General features: G+C 35.2%; 1 protein-coding gene across 1 annotated transcript; it reads left to right on the forward strand.

Annotated features, from left to right (window-relative positions):
• Positions 1 to 578: 578 nt before the first annotated feature.
• LOC118888358 (short transmembrane mitochondrial protein 1-like) lies at positions 579 to 21,159 on the forward strand. The gene is made up of 2 exons (XM_036839321.1): positions 579 to 689; positions 20,945 to 21,159. The coding sequence occupies exons 1-2, from the start codon at positions 579 to 581 to the stop codon at positions 21,113 to 21,115; spliced, it is 282 nt and encodes a 93-aa protein (XP_036695216.1). The 3' UTR covers positions 21,116 to 21,159.
• The last annotated feature ends 2,965 nt before the right edge of the window (positions 21,160 to 24,124 follow it).

The raw sequence follows: 24,124 nt of genomic DNA on the forward strand, positions 1-24,124 counted from the left end.
AGCTGGGTCTTGGCGTTGAGATGGAGATCTCTGGGAGGTTTTCACCGTTTGATATTATGTGGAGCTGGGAGGTTTCTTGTGGACTGGTGTCCTGAACTTGGCTCTATCACCTCAGAGGCACAGCCCTGATGCCTGGCTGGAGCACCAAGAGCTCATGTGGCTGTTGGTAGGAGGCCTCAGTTCCTTGCCACATGGATCTCTCCTTAGGGCTGCTTGAGTGTCCTCATGACATCACAGCTGGCTTACCCCAGAATGAGTGATCCGGCCCGCAGTCCCCAGGGCTGTCGCAGCTTCGGCTGCTGGGGCCCCTCCAACGCCGGCAGCCTCAGTGAGGCTGCCCTCCCCTCGGGCTCCGGGGCAGTTCAGTGACGGCGGCGGGAGGAGACCCCGAGCCAGGAGTTCCAGCTCTGTGGAAACGTGGGCTCTATTCTGGGCGCAGGGGGTGGGACTGCTGTTCTTCACTGTTTTTAAAGGGGCTAATACCAAATACTCCTTCCCAATTTCTTTCGCATTAGCACCTGGGCAATGGACTACCATAAATGTGCAGCTTGATATCTTTGGGGGTCAGGAGACCCCAGATGACAGCAGCAAGGGAAACAGCAGTACAGGAGATGGACAAGGCAGCCACCTTGCCTGAACAACAAAGAGTCTTGTTAGGCAACTGGGGTGCTATTGTTAATTTTCCTCAGGTTGGTGGCTTCCTTATTTTACACAAACAAACAAAGGCTCATTCTTGAGCTCGTCCTAGCAATGCACAATCACAAACAATGTCCGTATGGCTGCCCCAAGCACCCAATGATGGTCACAAGGCTATATGCTGTGTCCAGAGAGCTCTAGTCTGATCTTTGGTATACAGAACTCAAGTGTTAACTGGTTAAGGTGCTGTGTTGTCACCACCTTAATAGGTGGGAACCTCAGAGATGACTTCCCAAACACAGGTTGAACCTAACAGCACATCATGCTGGGGTATATTCAGTTAACATCAGTTATCACCTTGAGGACAAGAGCATTTTAGGGTGAAAGGAGATTGTCACATCCAACAAAGGCAGCAAAATGCTGCTCAGGCCAAAGCCCAAGCGCAGCAGCAATTTGTGGTTCCATTGTAGGTGGCCTTCAGTATGTCATGGAGCCAGTCAGTTAGCCAAGAGTTAGGTGAAGTTAACCAGGTGTTATCAGTCATGGTGGACCATCCTGTTAATGATGCCAATTGTTTTGTTTTCTATTCACCTCATTGATGAGGGAGGGATTCCTGGCATAGGGTTATGGGGAATGCCAAACACATGACACCAGATGCTGGATAGATGAGATGGACAGCAGTTAGTCAGTCACATACACTCATGGCCTGGGAAGAACATACAGCATGCCGTGCAGGGTCACATGGGGGTTGTACTTGGGAACAGAGTGAACAAGTAGAGGCTGTGGGAAGCAGGCTTTGTAGTATTAAGAGGATGAGGTGGCATCTTGTACCTGCAGGACAATGTCATTGGCTTATTTAATTCCATGGGCTTGCATGGAACTGAAATTCACTACTCAGGGAAAAGCAGAAAGTGTACCTGGTCTATTTTATAAGGAGAGTTGTTTCACTTGGATATTTTTTCCACAGGAGCAGAGTGGGGAGGAGAATATGCCATTAGGCCATTTAAGACCCTCCCAGTTTCACCAGGTGTCAAGGCAACACATAATATTGGGGCTTAATTTTAGGCCTTACATCACAGAGTGTAAGCAACCAAAATGGGCAGTGGAAAGGGGAGGAGTAAAATAAGGAACTGTGAAAGGAAATTTGTTCACCTGAGATTTGACTACTTGGGCAGTGAAGGTCTGTGTTTAACAATACTTTTGTGGATATTAGCTGAACTTTATTCCTCCCATCCAGAGAGGAATCAGGGCTGATTGTGGAGTTGGATGCAACTGTCTCTTTTGCACTGGTTCAACTGTGAGGAATTAAACTAGGTGGGCTCAGAAATACAGTATTCAGTCATGAAATTAAGATTGAGAGCCCAGCACCAAGTCTAACAGAAACATCGGATCAACTAAGTGTTCCATACACATCTTCTCATTTAATCTTCAAAACTGCTGAATACATTTTCTGAGTGGTTCAGCAAGTCAATTCTCCTGGGTTCAGTTTCCCCATTAGTAGAACAGGGATAATAATTGTATTCACTTTTTAAAGGCCGAGATAGCAGTTTTGCAACCTCATAAAGCTGTTGTGAAGAAAAAATGAGGTAATAGAGGTAAAGTACAATTTAAGCACATAGTACGTGCTCAGTAAATAGTAGCTACTATTTTAATTCTTTGATTTACTTTCCTTGGCAGGAGACTATATGTGGCAATGGTTACTGACTTACATCCACCTCTTATAGGTGACATTTTATTCCCGCACTGCCTGTCTCTGTACAGACAAACATTCCTCTGACATGGTTACTAATCTAAAAGAGTAGCTACAGCTCACAACTTTCACATGAACCATTTACTTGTATAGTAGCTGCTGCATTTTCACTAATGGATGCAATCATTATTTAACAGAAAATCTTACACAAAATAACTGAAAAAAAAAAAAACACAACCGTCTGAGTATTCTGAGAATGAGCCATGGCACTGGTAGGATGTTGATGGAAGCATTTATTGGACCTACTGTAGCATGTTACTCATGCTACCTATGGATTCATATATGAGTAATATTTGAGTACTTACTATGTGCCAGATGCCATAATAAGATGTTTGATATAATTAGATGTTTCTGTTTTCTACTCCTCTCAGCCATCTTATGAGCTAGGTATTATCACCTTCTATTTTACAAAGGAGAAAATAGACTCTTAACTAAATTAAGCCATTTAACTGATGTTATAAAGTGTGTAACTGGCTAGCAATTCTATCAGACTCACAAGCCCAAGCAACTACTTCCTTTCCCTCCATTCTACTCTTTGCTTGATTCTTTTTTAAAAAATATTTATTTAATTTATTTTCCTTATTTTTTTTCTTTGGCTGCATCAGGTCTTAATTGCGGCACACGGGATCTTCATTGAGCCATGCGGGATCTTTTCATTACAGCGCATGGTCTCTTTGTTGCAGTGCATGGGCTTCTCTCTAGTTGTGGTACCTGGGCTTCTCTGTAGTCGTGACATGCGGGTTTTCTCTCTCTATTTGATGAATGCAGGTTTTCTCTCTCTAGTTGTGGTGCATGGGCTCCAGAGCGCGTGGGCTGTGTAGTTTACGGCATGCGGACTCTCTCATTGAGGTGCGTGAGCTCAGTAGTTGTGGCATGTGGGCTTAGTTGTCCTGTGGCATGTGGGATCTTAGTTCCCCGACCAGGGATCAAACCTGTGTCCCCTGCATTGGAAGGTGGATTCTTTACCACTGGACTACCAGGGAAGTCCCTCTTTGCTTGATTCTAATCTACTTTCTGATATACAGTATCTGCCAGTATGAGCTCTCGTAAATAAAATAAAACTCTCATCTTGTTTTACATAAGAAAGATAGTAAGAAATTTACTTCTTATGTCCCGAGAATACTGTCAAAATTCATTTTCAAGCATATGAATTATGACTCACAAAAGGGATGACAGATTTTTGTTGTTGTTCTATGTTATAAAGATTTAATTTAGTATGTTTTAAAGAGTATTCTGAATGGAACATTAGACCTATGGAATAATCTTTGAAAAAATAGTTCTGTGTCCAAACATGTTTGGAAATTTCTGCATACTATATCCCATTATTGAAGCTTCATAATATCCATTAACATTTTAAAAGATTTGAGAAGTCTTGCAGTAAAGAAGTCTAATTATGTGTGATTTATGTTTTTTAATTTGTATTATGTCTTTTTCTTTTGTTTCTCTGTTTCTGCCTTCTTTTGTGTTAGATATTTTCTAATGTACCATTTTAATTATCTTCACATTTCTTTCACTGGTTTTTGAGTTATTTTTGTAGTGGTTGCCATACGGATAACAATTAATATGTTGACTTGAAACAATCTATTTCTTATTAATACCAACATAATGTGAATAGTATATAAAAACTTTGCTCCTATGTAGCTCCATTTCCCACCCCATCTTTTGTGCTTTTATTGTCACACAAGTTACATTTATATATATTTTATGCCTGTCAAACAGATTTGTCTTTTAAATTAGATGGAAAAAAAACAGTTACAAACAAGAATGCATTTTATATTGTCTTTAATATTTACCTATTATGTTCGTTATTTCCTCATTAGATATGAGCTGCTGTCTAACAGCCTTTTCATTTCAGCTAGAAACACTCTGTTTAGTATTTCTTCTAGAGTGGTTTTGCTAGCAATAAATTCTCACAGTTTTTGCTTATCTGGAAATGTCTTAATTTCTCCTTCATTTTTTAAGAATACTTTTGCTGGATATAGAATTTTTGGTTGGCAGTAATTTTCTTTCGGCACTTTGAATATGCCATCACACTGCCTCCTGGCCTCTGTGGTTTCTGATGAGAAATTGGCTGTTAATCTTATTGAGGATCCCTTATACATAATAAATGGGTTCCATCTTTCTATTTTCAAGACTTTCTCTTTAGAGAGCTTTCTTTCAGCGTGTCTAGGTGTGGATTTTTTTGAGATTATCCTACTTGGAATTTGTTGAGATTCTTGGATGTTAGATGAATGTCTTTCATCAAATTTGGGAAATTTTATGCTATTCTTTCTTGAAATTTTTTTCTGACTCTTGTCTCTCCTCTCCTTCTGGGACTCTCCTCATTCATATTTTGGTACTTTTGATGGCATCCCACAGGTCTCTTAGGCTGTGTTCAATTTTTTTCATTCCTTTTTCTTTCTTCTCCTCAGACTGGATAATTTCAATTGATCTATCATTAAGTTCAATGATTCTTCCGCCTTCTCAAATCTTACATTGAGCTTCTCTAGTGGAATTTTTCACTTTACAGTTTAAGCATTTCTATCTGTCTCTTTTTATATCTATCTCTTTCTTTAAGTTCTGTCTTTGGTGAGACATCATTCTCATACTTTAATTCTCTAGACACATTTACTTTGAACATATTTCAAATAGCTGGTTTAGAATCTTTATCTACTAAGTCTGGGGCTTCCTCAGGATTGGTTTCTACTGATTCCTTTTTTCCTGTGAATGGGCTATATTTTCCTATTTCATTGCATGTCTTGTCTTTTTCAATTGAAAACTGAATGTTTTAAATAATATAATGTAGCAACTCTGGATATCAGATTCTCCACCCTCTCCAGGTTTGCTATTTTTGCTATTAGTTGTTGTGCTTGCTTGGTGACTTTTATGGACCAATTCTGTAAAGTCCGTTTCCTTTGTTGTGTATGGCCACAGAAGTCTCTGCTTGGTTAGTTTAGTGATTAGCTAATGATTAGCCAAGATTAGCCAAGATTTCCTTAAATGCATAGAACCAATACGTTTCTCAGTCTTCACCAAGGGGCTCTGTGTGTTTGTTGAGGCATGCCTTCAACACTCAACCAAACAGTTAAAAACTCTGCCTTAGTCTCTATTTCCTGCTTCTGCAGAGCCTCAAGGTTAGCCAACTATGAGAAATAAGGGCCTTCTCAGATCTTTCTTGACTATGTACACGGTACCGGGCTGTACACAGCCCTATACACATGGACTTCTAAATTCCCAGGAATATTTCATAGCTTCTCAAGCCTCCTTATTCAAAAGTTTTTACTTTTAAGTTTTTTGGATAATCTGTTGTTTGCTCCAACTGGTATACACCGACCTAGGCAGCCATAATTGCCTGCAGTTGTCTTTGACCAAGGCTCCTGGGCAAAAGGCTTTCACACTGGATAAGCTCCTAAAATAAAGACATTCTTGGAAGTGAGATCTTTCAGGGAATAGCCAACAGGTCAAATAATGATAATCCTCTGGGAATGGGGCTTAGAAGGATCTCAAACTCCTTATTGCCTCCTGTGGTTCCTGCAAGGCTTTTGGTTTTCATTATGATTGTGTGCTGTTGATTTTCAGGAGTACTGCTGATCTGGTAGAGGGGCAGATGAGAATAGGGGAAGTTTAAAACACCACAGAGCTTGCTGTTATTACTGAAATTCAGCTGTTTGTTTGGTTTTTTTTTGAATAAACACTACCTAGATTTCTGCAAGACTTTGGTTAGTTCTCATGTTTCTGAAAAAACCGATTTGACAATTTTTTGCCAATGTTCTCATTGCTTTTATGAAGGAGCAGTTTTTTAGAGGTTCTTTCTGTCATTTTTGCTGATGTCATCTTACCACATGATCTTGACCTATTAGGCCTGTTAGTATATCCAGTTGAGCTAACCAGCAATACATTGTGTGACGATGTTTTATGACCTTTTAAATTTGCCTAATACTCTTATGACATGGATATTAAATATGGAATTGTCATTGGGCTGTTTCTTAACTATAGAATAAATAATCATCTATTTATTTGAGCTTTGCAAATGAGACTCAAACACTGAGAATCTTTTATAAATTAAAATTAAAATGACACAATTTTCATTATAACATCTTACTGTAAGACTGGGTTCCCAAAGCTAGGTACCCATATGTACAGAATTTAGATTTTTAAGGTTTATAACAAAGTCCCAAGAACTAATTAACAAACATGCTCTAACTACCTCGAGATGATTTATTTGGAGTTAGTAGTATCCATATATAGTATCTATAAATGATACCCACATATGGTATCTATATACCCATATATAATATCTTTATATAGTATTTATAAATAAATGTATTACTCTATTAACATTGTATCCATATATAGTATCTATGAGAATTGATTTGATAAAATATGTTCACCATGTAATCTAAAAAAGAGGGAGAAGTAATTTTTTTTAACATTATAATATAAGAGGTCCTTGCCATCCCTTCCAGACCTGTAATTTTCCATTACACCTTCAACTATAATTTTCCAAACCATGATTAGAAAATAAAATAGAATTTTATTAATATATTGGGGTGATATTCTTGGAACTGAAGTTGAATGTATGAAAAGTACTTTTTAAGATGTTAATAACTGCTTGTGGGTGATGAAGCTGATGGCTCTCTCCTATACAGAGTAAAAAAAAAAAGTTCATAGGTAGTCAGAAATCTAAAATTTACTTAGAAAATCAGTGGCACCTCATCTTACTTGATGAGCACAGTAGAACAAAGGCATGGATCTCCAATGAAACTGATATTTAAGCTATATATACAGTTTCTTAAGGCTAGAACATTACTGTTTACCAAAAGCTATATCATTAAAAATGAATACAGCCTTAAAAGTGGCCATATTTCTTACCTTGCTGAAGACTTAAAGAATGAAAAAGCTTACCATCACTATTTTTTCCTGTTGAAACACCACACATTGCAGCGTTACAAATAGGAGTAAAGTATCCTGTATTGATTGCTTTTTTTTTTTTTTTTTTAATAAGACGTATGTTCAGTGAATGATATACAGGTTGCCCGTTCTTTCCATTGTGCTCTTGGAATCCAATAAAGTGAGTGTGTGAGTTATGAAAGTAAAACTTGGTAAATAAAAAAAGGGCAAATGTATGGTAGCTGTTAAAATTATTTGTATCTTAAAATAATGATTTTATTGACAATATAAAGGAAAAAAATTATCATCATTCAGGAACTTTGTAGAGAGACAGTCACATTTAACCTTAAACAATTAGTACCAGGCAGTATTGTGAGGTTAGTAGAAGTTTTTCTTCTGTGGGCCAATCTTCTCCTTTCTTGATCCTTTCTTCTCACCTTTAGCACCCTCCTCACTCCTCCAAGGTTTTCAAATTGATTCCTTACTCTAACTGATAGAGAAAAATAAACAAATTAATATTATTAACACTAAGGTGTTGAGAAATTATTGGTTTTCTCTTCCAACAGCACTTGCATCTTAAGCAGATGGACATTAGTGGGATTTCTCATATCAGTAGCCAACAAACAGAGAAAATAGATTCTGTCAGGTAGTTTCTTTCTAGAGCTCCTTGAATTTCAGTGCATAGTTTAGTACCTACTACCCTAATTCATAAGAATCTACAGGTTCCAAAGGGAATGTTTATTTTCACCAAAGATATTTGCATGTGGGTCCAAAGAAATCACAGAATGCATTTTCAGCTGGACTAGACAAATCTGTAGGAAGTAATTTCTGAAGCTGATAATTGTATAATAAAGCAACATTTGTTCTAGCAGAATGAGCTGAGGTTTTTTTTCCTAAAGTTTTTAAGAATAAATTTCAGAAACAAATGACTACCCGTGACATTTACAAAATAATTTTCCAAAACTGTAAAGAGAAAAAAATAATATTAAGTATAATCCTTTGCTTTTAGTACTAGTGTTAAATACTAGTACTAGTGTTTATAGTTTTCACCTTTAGGGAAAGGAAAAAAGATAATTGTTTTAATGATTTCATGATAAATGTGATGAACCCAAAACAAAATAATAAAGGTACTATTTCTATTTGAGCAATTAATATAATCTTCCACTTAGAAGTATACTTTGTAAACTATGGTCCATATACTTGAATATTTCACAAAAAGCAGGTTTTCAAAGTTCTATCAAATATCTAAATAAAAATCTCCAAATTTATAATATTTGAAACTTTGATATTTTATTAATGTCAGGTTTACTAAGGTCTAATTTACTTACAGTAACATTGTTCCTATTTAGATGTACAGTTTTTTTTTAAAGTCTTTATTGAATTTGTTACAATATCGCTCCTATTTTATGTTTTGGCTTCTTGGCTGAGAGGCACGTGGGATCTTAGCTCTCCAACCAGGGACCGAACCCGCACACCCTGCTTTGGAAGGCGAAGTCCCAACCACTGGACCGCCAGGGAAGTCCCTAGATGTACAGTTTAATGGGTTTGAGTGATATGTAACCATGTATGTTATTTATGTAACCATGATGGTCATATAACCACTATTGAAATTAAGTTATAGAATATTTTCATCATTCTAAAAGGTTCCCTTATTCCACTTTGTAATCAATCACTTCATCTACCCTATTCCCTGAACTGATTTTTGTCCCTGCAGTTTAACTTTTTCCAGAATATCATATAAATGGAATGTGTAGTCTTTTGTTTCTGGCTTCATTCACTTAACATAATGCTTTTGAGATTCATCATTGTTGTTGCATGAATCAGTAGTTTGATTGATTTTATTAAGGAGTAGTATTCTATTTATTGAGGTCCCACAATTTGTGCATCCATTTAGCAACTGACCAACATTTGGATTATTTCCAGTTTTTAAGGAACTACATAGATATTCGAGCATAGACCTTTGTGTTTACATGTGGATAAATACTCAGGAACAGGGATTGGTGAGTAGTATGGTGAGTATGTGTATGTTTTACTTTATAAGTATCTGGCAAACTGTTTTCCAAAATGGCTTTACCATTATGCATTTCCGCCAGCATTATCTGAGAATTTCAGTTGTTCCACACTCTCCAGCACTTGGTATTGTCAGTTTTAAAAAAATTGTTTAACTATTCTAAAAGGTGTGTAGTAATATTTTCTTGTGGTTTCAATTTGCATTTTTCCAATGACCAATGATGCTGACCATGTTTTCATATGCATTTTGGCCATCTATATCTTTTCTTGAGTGAAGTGTCTGTTTAAATCTTTTGTCCATTTTATTGCTGGGTTTTCTGTTTTCTTATTATTGAGTAGTTTGAATTCTTTATATATTTTGGATATGAGTTTTATCAGAAATATATGTCCAAATATTTTCTCCTAGTATGTGACTTGTCCTTTTATTTTTTAAACATCATCTTTAAAGGATGAGAAGTTTAAAATTCAGCAAATATTTCTTTTATCATTTTTGCTTTTTGTGATTTTACTGAGAGATCTTTGCCTAACCCAAGGTCACGAAGATTTGCTCCATGTTTTCTCTAGAACTTTTGTAGTTTTAGGTCTTATATACAGGTTTATGATCCATTTTGAGTTAAATTTAGTAGATGGTGCAAGATATGGGTTGAGTGTTTTTTTCCCTCTATATGGATACTCAGTTCTTCTGACACAATTTATTGATAAGCTTCTTCATTCTCCATTGAGTACTTTGTCAACTTTGTTGAAAAGCAGTTGACCATATATGTATAGGTTTATTTCTGGATTCTCTATTGTGTTCCATTGGTGTATGTCTAGCCTTGTGCCAACACTATATTATCTTGATTAGTCTACCATTATAGTAAGTTTTAAAATCTGGTACTGTAAGTCCTCCAACTTTGTTCTTTTATCTTTTGGGTGGGGCTATTCTAGGTTCTTTGTTTTTCCATATAATACTTAGAATTAGCTTTTCCATTTCTACTAAGAAAAGCATGCTGGGATTTTGTTTGGGATTACTCTGGGATATATAGATCATTTGGGGAAGAATTGATATCTCAAACATATTGAATTTTAAGTCATTAACATGGTAGATCTCTCCATTTATATGTTTTTAATTCTTTTACCTATGCTTTATAGTTTTCAACATACATATTTTGTTAGATATATCCCTAAATATTTTATATTTTTGATGTCATTGTAAATGGTACTTTTTATTTAATAAATTTCTATTACCTATTCTCCACTGTTTGCGTATGGAATGCAGTAAATTTTTGTGTATTGACCCTGTATTGACCCAATCCATTTGGGCTGCTATAACAAAACTACCATAAACTGGGTGCCTTATAAACAACAGGAATTTATTTCTCACAGTTCTGGGGGCTGGAAGTCCAAGATCAGGGTGCCAGCATGGTTGGGGTTCTGATGAAGGCACTCTTTGGTGTTGCACACTGTTGACTTCTCACTGTGTTCATACATAGTGGAAGGGGCTAAGGTGCTCTGTAGGATCTCTTGTATAAAAGCACTAATTTCAGTTCAAGAGGGCTCCACCCTCATGACATAATAAGCACCTCCTACAGGCCACACCTCCTAATACCATCACATTGAGCATTAGATTTCAACATATATATTTGGGGGGACACAAACATTCATTCTATAGCATCCTGTATCTTGTGACCTTATTAAACTCACTTATTAGTTTTAGTTGCTTTTATGTAGACTTTTTGGGATTTTCTAAATCTGTGACCATAAATAAAGAAATAAATAAATAGAGTCTGTAAACAAATAAGAATCTTGTCTCCTTTTTTCCAATCTGTATGCCTTTTTAGCTATTTTTCTTGCTTGTTGCACTAACTACAACCCATTGTACATTGTTGAATAAAAGTGGTGAGAGTACATTCTTGCCTTGTTCCCAAACTTAGGGGGAAATCATTCAGTCTTTATCCACCAAAGATGATTTCAGGTCTAAGTAATATCTGTATCTATATCTAATCTAAATCTGTATCATCTATATTTATACCTATATATTTCTCCCAGAAAAATTCTATTTTAGTTTAGGTGATAGTGAGGAAAATTAACAATGATAACAAAGCTATCTACCAAAGAAGTAGGAAGTATCCATTCTAGAATTCTACTAGCTCCTATCGGAAAACCAACATTTTGTTGTTCAGTATAAAATATTTTTATTTTTATTAAAAGTAACACAAATTTGCTCTAAAATTTTTAAATAATTTGAAAGTTTATTAAGTATAAAATAAAAAGTGCTTTCACCCACCACAACCTCCAAAAAAATTGTACCTCACAATGTAAGAGCTAATAATTTTGAGCAGGAGTTGGCAAACTAAAGCCTGTGGGACAAATCTAGCCTGCTTTTTTTTATGGGTTACAAACTAAAATTATTTCTCATTTTTAAATGATTTAAAACAATCAAGAGAAGAATATTTTGTCTCACATGAAAATTACAGGAAATTCAAATTTCAGGATCCATAAATACAGTATTGTTTGAACACAGGCATGATCATTCATTTACATATTGTCTGTTGTGCTTTCATGCTACAATGATAGAGCTGTATAGTTGTGACAGATGCCATGTGGCCCGCAAATTCTAAAACACTTTTTATCTGACTCTTTTCAGAAAAAGTTTGCCAACCCCTTGTTGAATGTATAGTGTTTTTCCTTCTGAGCTTTTCTCTCTGCATATATAAAGCTTACATATTTATGCACATTTTTGTTTTCTACAAAAATAATCACGTTACACATATTCTTCTGTAACCAGTTCTTTTCACTTAATGATGTGTATGGATATCTTTACATGTCAGTTGTAAATTGTCTCATCTTTTAAAATTGATATGTCCAGGATATTTGGTAATGCAGGTGGAGCGAAAGCACAGGTAAGATAACTCAGTGGAAATTACTAAACAGTTGGTTTACGTAAAGGGGGAATTCAAATGAAGATAGGAAGACTATTTTTATTACTACTTTTACAATTTGACTGTTGTCTTGCTAGCACTTGCACCTGAACATAAAGACAACTCAGATAATTTCATGTTTTTTCACCATTTTTTCTAGAAAAAAATCCATTTATAGCTGGAAAAAAAATAACCATATGTATCAGGTGAAGTAGATAAAGCAATTTTTGAACAATAATTCAAAGTATACTATATGTATGCACAGTGTTTCCTGGTAAGTCTAATGATAGCTGGAAAAAGCCCAAATGTCATAGAACAGTGTGGAAAATAATATTGTATGATCATCAAAACTATGTATGGATAACTTTGGTTCATAGGAACAAAAAAAAAATGTGAGTGTGCTTATTTTTTTAAAAAATACATTTATTTATTTATTTTTGTCTCTGTTGGGTCTTCCTTGCTGCGTGTGGGCTTTTTCTAGTTGCTGCCAGCGGGGGCTACTCTTCGTTGTGGTGCGTGGGCTTCTCATTGTGGTGGCTTCTCTTGTTGCAGAGCACCGGCTCTAGGCGCACGGGCTTCAGTAGTTGTGGCATGCGGGCTTCAGTAGTTGTGGCTCACGGACTCTAGAGCACAGGGTCAGTAGTTGTGGCACACGGGCTTAGTTGCTCCACGGCATGTGGGATCTTCCCGGACCAGGGCTTGAACCCCCGTCCCCTGTGTTGGCAGGCAGATTCTTAACCACTGCACCACCAGGGAAGTCCCTGAATGTGCTTAAAATGAACAACAACAACAAAAAATAGCACCTAAGGAGATTTTTGTGTCAGACTTGTGTTTTCTAGTTAAAAAAAATTTCCTCATGATAATCATAACAATCTTAAGTTTCTCTCTTTGTTACTGGAAATTACAAAATTAACTAAATGTCAGGATCAAAAAAAAAAAGCAAACTGTAGAATTCTGTTTCTAGGAAGATGGAGTAGACATACTTTCCCCTATTCCTCCTACTAAGTAAAACTGAAAACCCTGAATATTATATGTAAAACAAACATAAGAAGACTGAAAGGTAGAAAGAAGGCAGTTCAGCTAGAGAACTCAGGACCCAAGGGATGATACGGTGGTAAACTCACTGGGTTTTCTTTTTTCTACACATATCTCAGATTTGAATCAGAAGAAACCAGCAACCCAGAAATACCAATGGACACATACACAAAGAGTTCCACCAAGAACTGACTCTCTTGCTAAAGGACCAGGACAGGGATAGCTTAGAAAGACAGAACGCTTTTAGAAAAAACTGTTCTTTCATCCAAACACCACAGAAAAAACTGTATTCTTACCCCTATCCATGCCTGCAGAGGCTGGGTGGGAAGCTTAGACTTCTGTGCTCACAAGGCTACAATGAGGCACCTGAATACACTTGCCAAGATAATGTAAGAGAATGTCAAGTAGCAACCTGGGACTGTCATCATTGTGCGGAAGTAATAAGCTCCTCACTACAGTGTCAATGGAAACAATGTGGGAAGCCTAGAATTCCAGCCGCATCAACAGTTACTAGGTACTCTAGCCTCTCCCTACTGTGGTGATGTCATAAAAAGCCTAGGACATTCACCACTGCCTAGGAGTAATGAGGCCACTCCCTCTGTGGTTTCAGTGGAGGTCATATAAGGAGATAGAACTCCCATGGCCCAGCAGTAATGAAGAACCTCCTTTTCCTCCAACTGGCAGTAACAAGACAGCAAGCCTTCCTGTCCCGGCCCTTGTTTTGATAGAGCAATGTCAGAAGAAGCCAGCTAAAACTAAGTATTTTAAAAAGATATATCTCATAATGTAGAACACAAAATTAAAAAACTGTAAAACACAAAATGTCCAAATTACAATAAAAATAACATCACATTAAGAACTAGGAAGATAACAATGTTAATTAAAAAGTCAATCAATAGATGCCAACACCAAGATAACAGAGATGTTAGAATTATCTGACAAAGGTTTTAAATAACCATCAAAAAAATGCCTCAATGAGTAATTGAAGTGTGGGTATAGTGTTTCAAGCATACAAATGTGCTTGAAACAATTGAGAAAATAGCCTTGGCAAAGAAATAGAAAATATCAGAAGAGAGAAGATATAAAGAAGGAAATAAAAATTTTAGAACTGAAAAACATAGTAACTGAAATTTAAAAAGGTAGTAGATTGACTCAGTGACAGAAGGGAAGGAACAGAATAAAGAATCAGTGAACAGGGACACAGAACTGTAGAAATTACCTAATCTGAACAATAGAGATGAAATAGGCAAAAAATTAACAGAACCTCAGGTACCTGTGGAATTATAACAAAAGATCTAATAGCCACATATTGGAGCCCTGGAAAGAGAAAAGAAAGAGTGCAGGACTAAAAAAATACTTGAGAGAATAATGTCTGAAAATTTTCCAAATTTGGCAAAAGACATAAACTTACATAATTGAGAAGGTAAGTGAATACCAAAGAAGATAAATGTAAATAAATCCACACTAAGGCTAATCATAATTAAATTTCTGAAACTAAAGACAAAGTCTTGAAAAGGCCAAGCTATAGTAGAAATGGAATTTGAATGACTAAATTTCTCATCACAAACCATGGAGGCCAAAAAGAAATGGCACATTTTTTCACGTGCCGAAAGAAAAGAACTATCAGTCCAGAACCTTATATCACACAACACATTTTTCAGGAATGAAGGGGAAATCAAGATATTTTCATATGAACGAAAATTAAGGGGTTCTTTCACCAGCAATTCTACCCTAAAAGAGTGGCTAAAGGAAGTTGGCTACACAGAAAGGAAATGATAAAAAGGAATCTTGGGACATCAGGAAGGTGTTGGGTAAATACAATAGGCTTTTCTTCTCCTCTTGAATTTTCTAAATTATGTTTTTCAGTTGAAGCAAACTTATAACACTGTCCAATGCAGTTCTAAATGTATATAGAGGAAATATTTAAAACAATTTTAATGTAGGAGAGTAAAGGGAGGTGGGAATTAAGGTTTATACTGGTAAAATAATGGTAATATATATATACTGGTAAAATAATGACACCAGCACACTGTGATGTTATGTATATATAATTTTATTTTTATTTTGTTAATAACTAGAGCAACCCCCACAAATATGATACAAAGAGACACTTAAAAAACCACTGCAGATAAAAATGAATTTTAAAATATATTCAATTAACTCACAGGAAAGCAGAAAAAATAAAACACTATAAAAACAGAGAGAACCCAGAGAAAACAAAAAATATGATGGCTGACATAAGCCATTATATATCAATATGTAAGTAGTCTAAACACATCAGTTAAAAGATTGACAAACTAGATTTAAAAGCATGATGTAGTTATATGCCGTCTTTAAGAAAGTAACTTAAAAAATAATTGTATAGGCATGTTGAAAGTAAAAGAATGGAAAAATAACATTAATTATTAATCCTAGCAAAACAGGAGTGGCTATACTAACTTGAGATAGACTTCAGAGTGAAGAAAACTACCCAAAACAGGGTAAGTACATAATGGTAAAAGGGTTAATCCATTAAGAAAACCTAGCAACCCTGAATGCATATGCTCCAAAAAGACAGTTGAAAAATATAAGATGAAAACTGATCAAACTGAAAATAGACAAAAATCTATAATTATGGTTGGAGTCTTTGACATCCTTCTCTCAACAATTGATACAACAGTCAGAAAATAAGCAAAGATGTTGGAGAACTCAACAATACTAGTAACCAATAAGATCTGATTTACATTTACATTTATAGATCACTCTATCCCCAAAACTCAGAATACATATTCTTTTCAAGTGGCTATGGCATGTGTACCAAGATAGGTCATACTATGGGCTTCTAAAAAAAACTTTAACAAATGTAAAACAACTGAAATCAAAGAGAATACACTCTCCAAACATAATGGAATCTAATTAGAGTTCAAAATGGAATCTAACAGAAAGAAAACAGGAAAAATTCCAAACATTTGGAAACTAAGCAGAGTACTCTCTAATTATCAATGGGTCAAAGAGGAAGTCTCCAATGGAAATAATGAAAATACGTTGAATTGAATGAGAATGAAAATACAACATATCACAATTTGTAGAACATAGATAAAGTGGTGCTAAAAGGAAACTTTAGAGCACGAAGTGCACATAAAAAGTCTCAAATCAATCTGAGCTCCTACCTCAAGATCCTAGAAAAAAGAAGAGCAGACCAAATCCAAAGTAGGCAGAAGGAAAGAAATAATAAAGAGCAGAAATCAGTAAAACTGAAAACAGAAAAACAGTAGAGTAAATCAATGAAACAAAGTGCTGGTTCTCTGAAAAAAATAAGATTTAGAAACCTTCGTCAAGACTGCAAATGAAAAAAGAGAGAGAGACAAATTTTCAGTAATGAGAATGAAACAGCATATCACTACATACCCTGAAGATATCAAAAGGATAATATGAGAACACTTCAAACAGCAATCTAAAAATAAAATTGACACCAAATAAATTTGATGAAATGGAACAATTTCTCAAAAAACACAATCTACCACAGCTCACTCAATATGAAGTACAGAATACTCTCATAATATTTAAGGAAATTGAATTAATAATGAAAACAGTCCCCAAATGGACATCTCCAGTCCCAGATGTTTTATTGGTGAATTGTAATTCATTTAAAGAAGAAATAAAACACCAATTCTAGACAGTTGCTTCTAAAAGTAGAAGAGGAGGGAACACTTTCTAATTAATTTTATGAAGCTTGTATTACTCTGATGTCAAACCCAGAAAGAGACAGTACAAGAAAAGAAAACTACAGAGCAATATCCCTAATTAGGATAAATACAAAAAACTTAATTAAATATTAGCAAACAGAATTAAGTAATATGTAAAATGAATTATACACCATAACCAACTGGGATTTATTCCAGTGATGCAAGGCTGGTTCGATATTTAAAAATCAAGCAATGTAATCCACCAGACTAACAGGCTGAAGAAGAAAAATCACATGATAATACCAATTCATGCAGTTAAACCACTTGACAAAATTTAACACACGTTCATGGTAAAAACTCGCAGAAAAATCGGAATGGAGGGGGATTTTCTCAACTTGATAAAGACTGTCTAGCAAAATCTATAGCTAGTATTTTATTCATTGGTGAAAGACTGTGAAGGCAAAGATGTTTGCTCTCACCACTCTTATTCCACATGGTGCTGAAAAAAATCTAGCCAGTGGATAGGGAAATAAAAGGCATACAGATTAGAAAGGAACAAATAAAACTGTCCCTATCTTCAGATGACATGATTGACTGTGTAGAAAATCCCAATGAATCTACAATAAAACGTTCTAGAACTTATAAGTGAGTTCAGCAAGGTTAGAGGGCATGAGATAAATATACAAAAATTAATCGCATTTTTATGTACTAGCAATAAACACGTGGATATCAATATTAAAACATAACACCATTTATAATCATCCAAAAAGTGAAATACTTGAGTATAAATCAATCAAATCATGTATAAGATGTATGCTGAAAACGACCCAACAATGAGGACAGTAATCGAATAACATCTAAATAAATGGAGAGATATACCATGTTTATAGAGTGGAAGACCCCAAATAGTAAAAATGTCAATTCACTCCAAATTGATATACATGTTTAATGCAATTTCTATCAAAATACTTGCAAGATTATTTTTGTAGATTTGGACAAGATTATTCTAAAATTTATATTAAACAAAAGAACTAGAATAACTTACATGAAGAAGAATACAGTGGGAACAATCAGTCTACTTGATTTTAAAAGTTATTATATAGCTACAGTAATCAAGACTGTGGTGATTGTGGAGAAAGATACATAGATCAATGGAACAGAATAGAGAACTTGAAAATACAGGCACACAAGTATCATCAACAGAGTTTCGTTAAAGGTGTAAAACAGACTAAATGGGCTAAGGATAGCCTTTTCAACAAATAGTGCTGAAGCAACTGCATATCCATAGCCAAATAATTGAACCTTGACCAAAACCTCACATCTTATGTACAAATTAACTGAAGGTGGATCACAGACTTTAATGTCAAATGTAAAACTATGAAACTTTTAGGGAAAAAAAGAAAACTCTTTGGGATCTAGGGCTAGAAAAGGTTCTTAGAGGATATCAAATTCATAATTCATAGAGAAAAAATGATATATTGGTCTTCATCAAAATTAGAAAATGTCACTTCCTGAAATACCCTTTTGAGGTGAAAAGAGAAGCTACAGACTAAAAGATAATATTTGCAAACCACATATCCAACAAAGGTTAATGTCTAGAATCTATAAAGAACTCTCAAATCTCAACAACACAAACCCCCAAAGAATCCAATTAGAAAATGAGAAAAGGCATAAAGAGATATTTCACCTAAGAAGATATACATATGGCAAGTGAGCATATGAAAAGGTGTTCAATCTTATTAGGTATTAAGGAAATGCAAAGTAAAACCACAATGTAATATTATTAGGTACCTATCAGAATAGCCATAATTTAAAAATCACAACCCCAAATGCTGGTAATAATTTGGAGAAACTGGTCACTCATACATTGCTGGTGAGAGTCTAAAATAATCCGGCCACTCTGGGAAACAGATTGGCATTTTTTACAGAACTACACATAAGGTTTCCATACAAAACAGCAATCTTACTGCTGGGTATTTATTCCATCAAAATGAAAAACTATGTTCACACAAAATCTGTACAAAAAACACTAATAACCAAGTTGACTTAATTGACATTTATAAAGCACACCCCCAAAAGCAAAATGTACATTATATTCCAGTGCATATGGCATAGTCATTTAGATATGGAATATGGTCTGTGATAAAAAGAAGTATTAATACATTTTAAAGGATTAAAGTCATACAGATTTTGTTTTCTGATCACAATGAAATTAGAAATCAGTAACAGAAATATATTAGGAAAATCCCCAAATATTTAGATATTAAAAACAAATCTTTAGGGTTTCCCTGATGGCACAGTGGTTAAGAATCCGCCTGCCAGTGCAGGAGACACGGGTTCGAGCCCTGGTCTGGGACGATCCCACATGCCCTGGAGCAACTAAGCCCACGCACTGCAACTACTGAGCCTGTGTTCTAGAGCCCGCAAGCCACAACTACTGAAGCCCGCTCGCCTAGAGCCCATGCTCTGCAACAAGAGAAGCCACCATGATGAGAAGTGCATGCACTGCAACGAAGAGTGGCCCCCACTCTCTGCAACTAGAGAAAGCCCGCGCATGACAACGAAGACCCAACGCAGCCAAAAATAATTAATTAATTAATTAATTATTTAAAAAAAGAATCAAAATAAAATAAAATAAAAATAAAAAAAAAAAACAACCCAAATCTTTAAATAAGCCATGGTTCAAAGAAGAAATCACAAGGGAATTAGATAATAAAGTTTTGAACTGAATGAAAATGAAAACCCAACATTTCAAAATTTTGGGAATGTAACTGAAGCAGTACTTAGAGGGGTAATATCAATACATCATAACCAATTGTGTTTATTCCAGGAATGTAAGCCTGGTTTGATATTTTAAAATCAATTATATTTTACCATTATAACATAATAAAGGAGAAAAAATTTTACCTATGAATGTAGAAAGTGAATTTGACAAAATTCAGCACCTATTCCTGATAAAAACTTCCAGCAATTTAGGAAGGGGAAGAAACTTCCTCTGGCTCTTAAATAGTGTGTACAAAAACCAAAACAAACAAACAAAAACAACAAAAAACACTCCTGAGGGAAATTTTAAAAGATTTAAATAAATGAGGTGATATACCATGTACATGGATTGCAGGTCTCAATATTGTAAACACGTCAATTCTCCCCAAACTAATCCATAGATTCCCTATAATCCCAAATAAATTCCCAGCAGCTTTTATAGCGAAGTTAATAGTTGATTCTGAAATTAATATGGAAATGCAAAGGAATTATATAGTCAAAGCAATTTTGAAGAAGAGTAACAAGTATGGTGACTCACATTATCTGGTTTCGAAATTTACTCTAAAATTAGTTTCAAAGATTATTATAGATCATATCGATCTAGGATACACAAAAGAGTCCAGAAAAAAAACCACACATGTATGATAAATTGATTTTCAACAAAATTATCAAGAAATTCAATGGGGGAAAGGATAGTCTTTCCAGTAAGTTAATAGTGCTAAATTAACTGAATATACATGTGGAAAAAAATGAACCTTGACCTTTATTTCATGCCATATACAAAACTAAATTTGGAATGGATCATAGGTGTAACTGAAAGAGCTAAGAGTATAAATCATCTAAATGAAACTATAGGAGAAAATCTTTGTGACTTTGGGATAGGCAAAAATATCTTAGAGATGACACAAAAGCACTAATCATAAAACTAATAAAAAGATAAATTGCATTTCATCAAAATGAAAACTTCTGCTCTTTGAAATGTAACATGAAGAAAATAAAAAGTCAAATTCCAGACTGGGAGAAAAGATTCTTTCTATATATAATTGACAAATAACTAGTATCTATAATATGTTTTATAAATAGCACTCTTACAACTAAATACTAAGAAGAAAAACAACTCAGTATAATTTGGGAGAAATATTTGAAGACACATCACCAAAGAATATAAATGAACAGCAACTAAGCACATGAAAATATTCTCACCTTCATTAATCATTAGGAAACTACAAATGATAACCACAATGGGATACCACTTTACACCGACTAGAATGGCTAAAATTAAGAGTGACAATTGTTGACCCATCGCTCCGGGGGAGGCCCTTCGAGCCCTCCTTGCCGACACTGTGCTCCAGTTCCTGCTTGGATTTACTCTTGGCAACGTGGTGGGAATGTATCTGGCTCAGAACTATGACATACCAAACCTGTCTAAAAAACCTGAAGAAATTAAAAAGGACGTGGACGCCAAGAAGAAACCCCCTAGTTCATGAGGCCGACTCCAGCACTGCCTCCTGGATAAACTGATTCTACTGTTCTTGAGGGCCTCCTTCACCATCTGAACCAAAAGCTTTTGTTTTCATCTCCAGCCTCAGCAATTTTCTTCTTTGCTAGACCCTGCATTGCCTTACAGCACAAATGGGGCCACAAGTTAAGAACAACCCTCACTTTTCCAACATACTCACTTCTTCCCTTCCTCCTTCCAGTCACTTGGGAGGTCCTGAGAATGGAATTATGGTGCTAGATTAGTAAATATGACCTTTAATTAATAGTCTCTCTTTTATTCTTTGGGATTTCTGCTACCGTTTCCAAAAGAAAAATTGATGAGTTTTGTATAGCGGATGAGATATAAATAATGCTGATTTCACAGTCTAGCAATTATATTGGGTGTTTAAACCTTTGGTACTAAATTATGTTGTTTCAAAGTAGTAATTAAAATGAAAATCTAGAAGCTAGTTTCTGGTGAATTATCCACTAATTTTATATTGTTGTCAGGAAGCTCCATAGTTGCTAATTTAACCAATAAATCAATTTGCTATTCATTAACCAAGAAACTCTGTTCTGAAAACCCTATCAGGAACTAGGAAATTTACAAGTATTTAAAGTAATGGCCTTTGTTCTCAGTAGAATTCATAGTCTAGTATGCATGTTTTTTTTTAATGATGCATTTGATCTGGCTCTATTCTCTCGTAAGAATCATACTTATTTTATGGGATTACAGGCACATTTATCATTACATGGTAGATAAGTGAGAAGTTGTCTATAAAGGAAATTTTATGCCTTTTTACATTTAAAAAAATCTATTTACGTTATAACTTTATAGTGATTTTCATAAGAAGACTTTGGTTTTTCTTCTGCAACCATAAATTACTCTTGTAATTTTTCAAGTGTATAATCAGTCCATAATTTTTTTTAATTGAAAAAAATTTTTAAATACATAACTTTCCCCCTGGGTCAATACAAAGTGATTTGCGTTGTCCCCCAGCTCCTAGTTCCTCTCCCTGGAGTCAGGCACTCGCTAGTTTCCTGTATCCTTTTGCAAAAGATTTTGTGCTTGAACAAACATACGTACATGGGGGTTTTTATACAAATGATAACAAACTGTATACAGTGTTTTCCCCAGTGGAGGTCATTCCATATTAGTAGGTAAGGAACAAAGAACCTCTTTCCTTTTTTGGCTACATAAGGTTCTACTGAATGAATATACCATAATTTATTTAATCTGCTCCTGAGGAATGTTTAGGTTGTTTCCTATCTGTTGCTATTAGAGTGATAACCTTACACCTAATGTTATTATACATATCTGTGCAGGGGGATAGCTCCAAGCTAAAGTCCTGGAAGTGTAATTTGCAGTAAATATAAATAAAGGCCCATTTCATTGGGTGTTTTGTTCTAGAGGGCTTGTTGGGCAGCTTCACTGATGATGCCATTTCTGAAGACATTTTAGCAGAATTAGTAAACTGGAAGAATGGTTTAGAGACCTTTTTTTCAGACAGTGATGCCACTGATACTAAATGTGATTATAAAATGAAGTGATTCTACTTCTCTTTGAAAACCTGGATCTTTCATACATGGAGATAAGTTTTGTCCCTGTCAGGTTGTACTGGTGCGTGAGACAGGTTAGGATCATATTATGGTTTGGCTTCTCCCTTGCAGTGTGATCAGGGGCAAGCAGCTTATTTTTCTGAAACTGTTGTGTTCTCTTTAAGATGTGGATACAATACTTACCTCATAGGGCTTCCATGAGAAACAGTTGAAATAATGTATGTGATGTGTAGCAGTGTAGCACAGTGCTTTGCAAATTGTCCAATAAATAGTAGATTTTAGTCAAAAAAAAAAAAAAAGAGTGACAATTGTTAACAAGGATGTGCAACAGCAGCCAGGAATTTCATATGTTGTTGATGGGCATATATAATATGGTATAACCACTTTGGAAATGTCTTCTACTTTCTCATAACGTTAAACTTATGCCTACCATATGACCCAGCCATTCTGCTCGTAGGTATTTATTTATCCAGCAGAAATAAAAACATACGTCTACAAAATGACTTATGCTCCAATTTTAACGGCAGTTTTATTCATATGCCCACAACTTGAAATGACTCAAAGATCTATCACAGATAAATGGATAAATAGATTGTAGTGTATCTGTACAATGAAATATTACTTATAATAAAAAGCAAAAAACTCCTGATACACACAAAAAATGGATAAATCTCCAAAACATGCTGAATGAAAGAACTGACAGAAAATAATACGCTATGATTTCATTTATGTGAAATTATGGAACAGCCAAACTAATCTTTAATGAGGGAAATCTGATCAGTGGTTGCTTAGTGACGTGGATTGGTGTGTGTAGGGGAAGGTATGATTGACTGCAAAAGGGGAAGGAAGGAGAGGTTTGGAGGGGTTTGGAGGTTTGGAGGAGGTATTGGAGGGGGGCAGTGATGTAAATGTTCTTATCGTAAAAGTGGTGGTAGTTAAATAGGTATATACATTTGTCAAAATTCATTGAACTGTACAGTTAAAATTAATGCTTTTAATTTTTCATAAACTATGTTAAAATAAAGTTGATTTAGAAGGAGGAAAATCCACGCAATGGCAAAACAGAAATCACTGCTCTGTGTTCAAACGATACCTATTCTCTTATAGTTTTGGCAATGGCTACCTAGGGTACAGGTTTCTCCTTTCTTACTCTCAGGTAGAGCATCATTAAAGAGGAGACAGCCCCAAGGGGAAAGTCTGAGGACTTTCTATTCTTACTGACAACATATGTATGCTATAACATATTGTATAGATTATGGATATTCTTAAGAAAGGAAATTAAGATTATTTTATAGAGAAATAATCTATCAAGAAATTGTCAACCACTCAACACCTACTAGAATGTCGTAAATTGAGAACACTGACAACACAAAATGCTGGTGAGATTGTGGAGCAGCAGTAACTCTCATCCAGTTTTAGTGGGAATGCAAAATGGTACAGCAGCACTGGAAGACAGT

This window comes from Balaenoptera musculus, chromosome X (assembly GCF_009873245.2).
Source record: "Balaenoptera musculus isolate JJ_BM4_2016_0621 chromosome X, mBalMus1.pri.v3, whole genome shotgun sequence".
Lineage (NCBI taxonomy): Eukaryota > Metazoa > Chordata > Mammalia > Artiodactyla > Balaenopteridae > Balaenoptera > Balaenoptera musculus.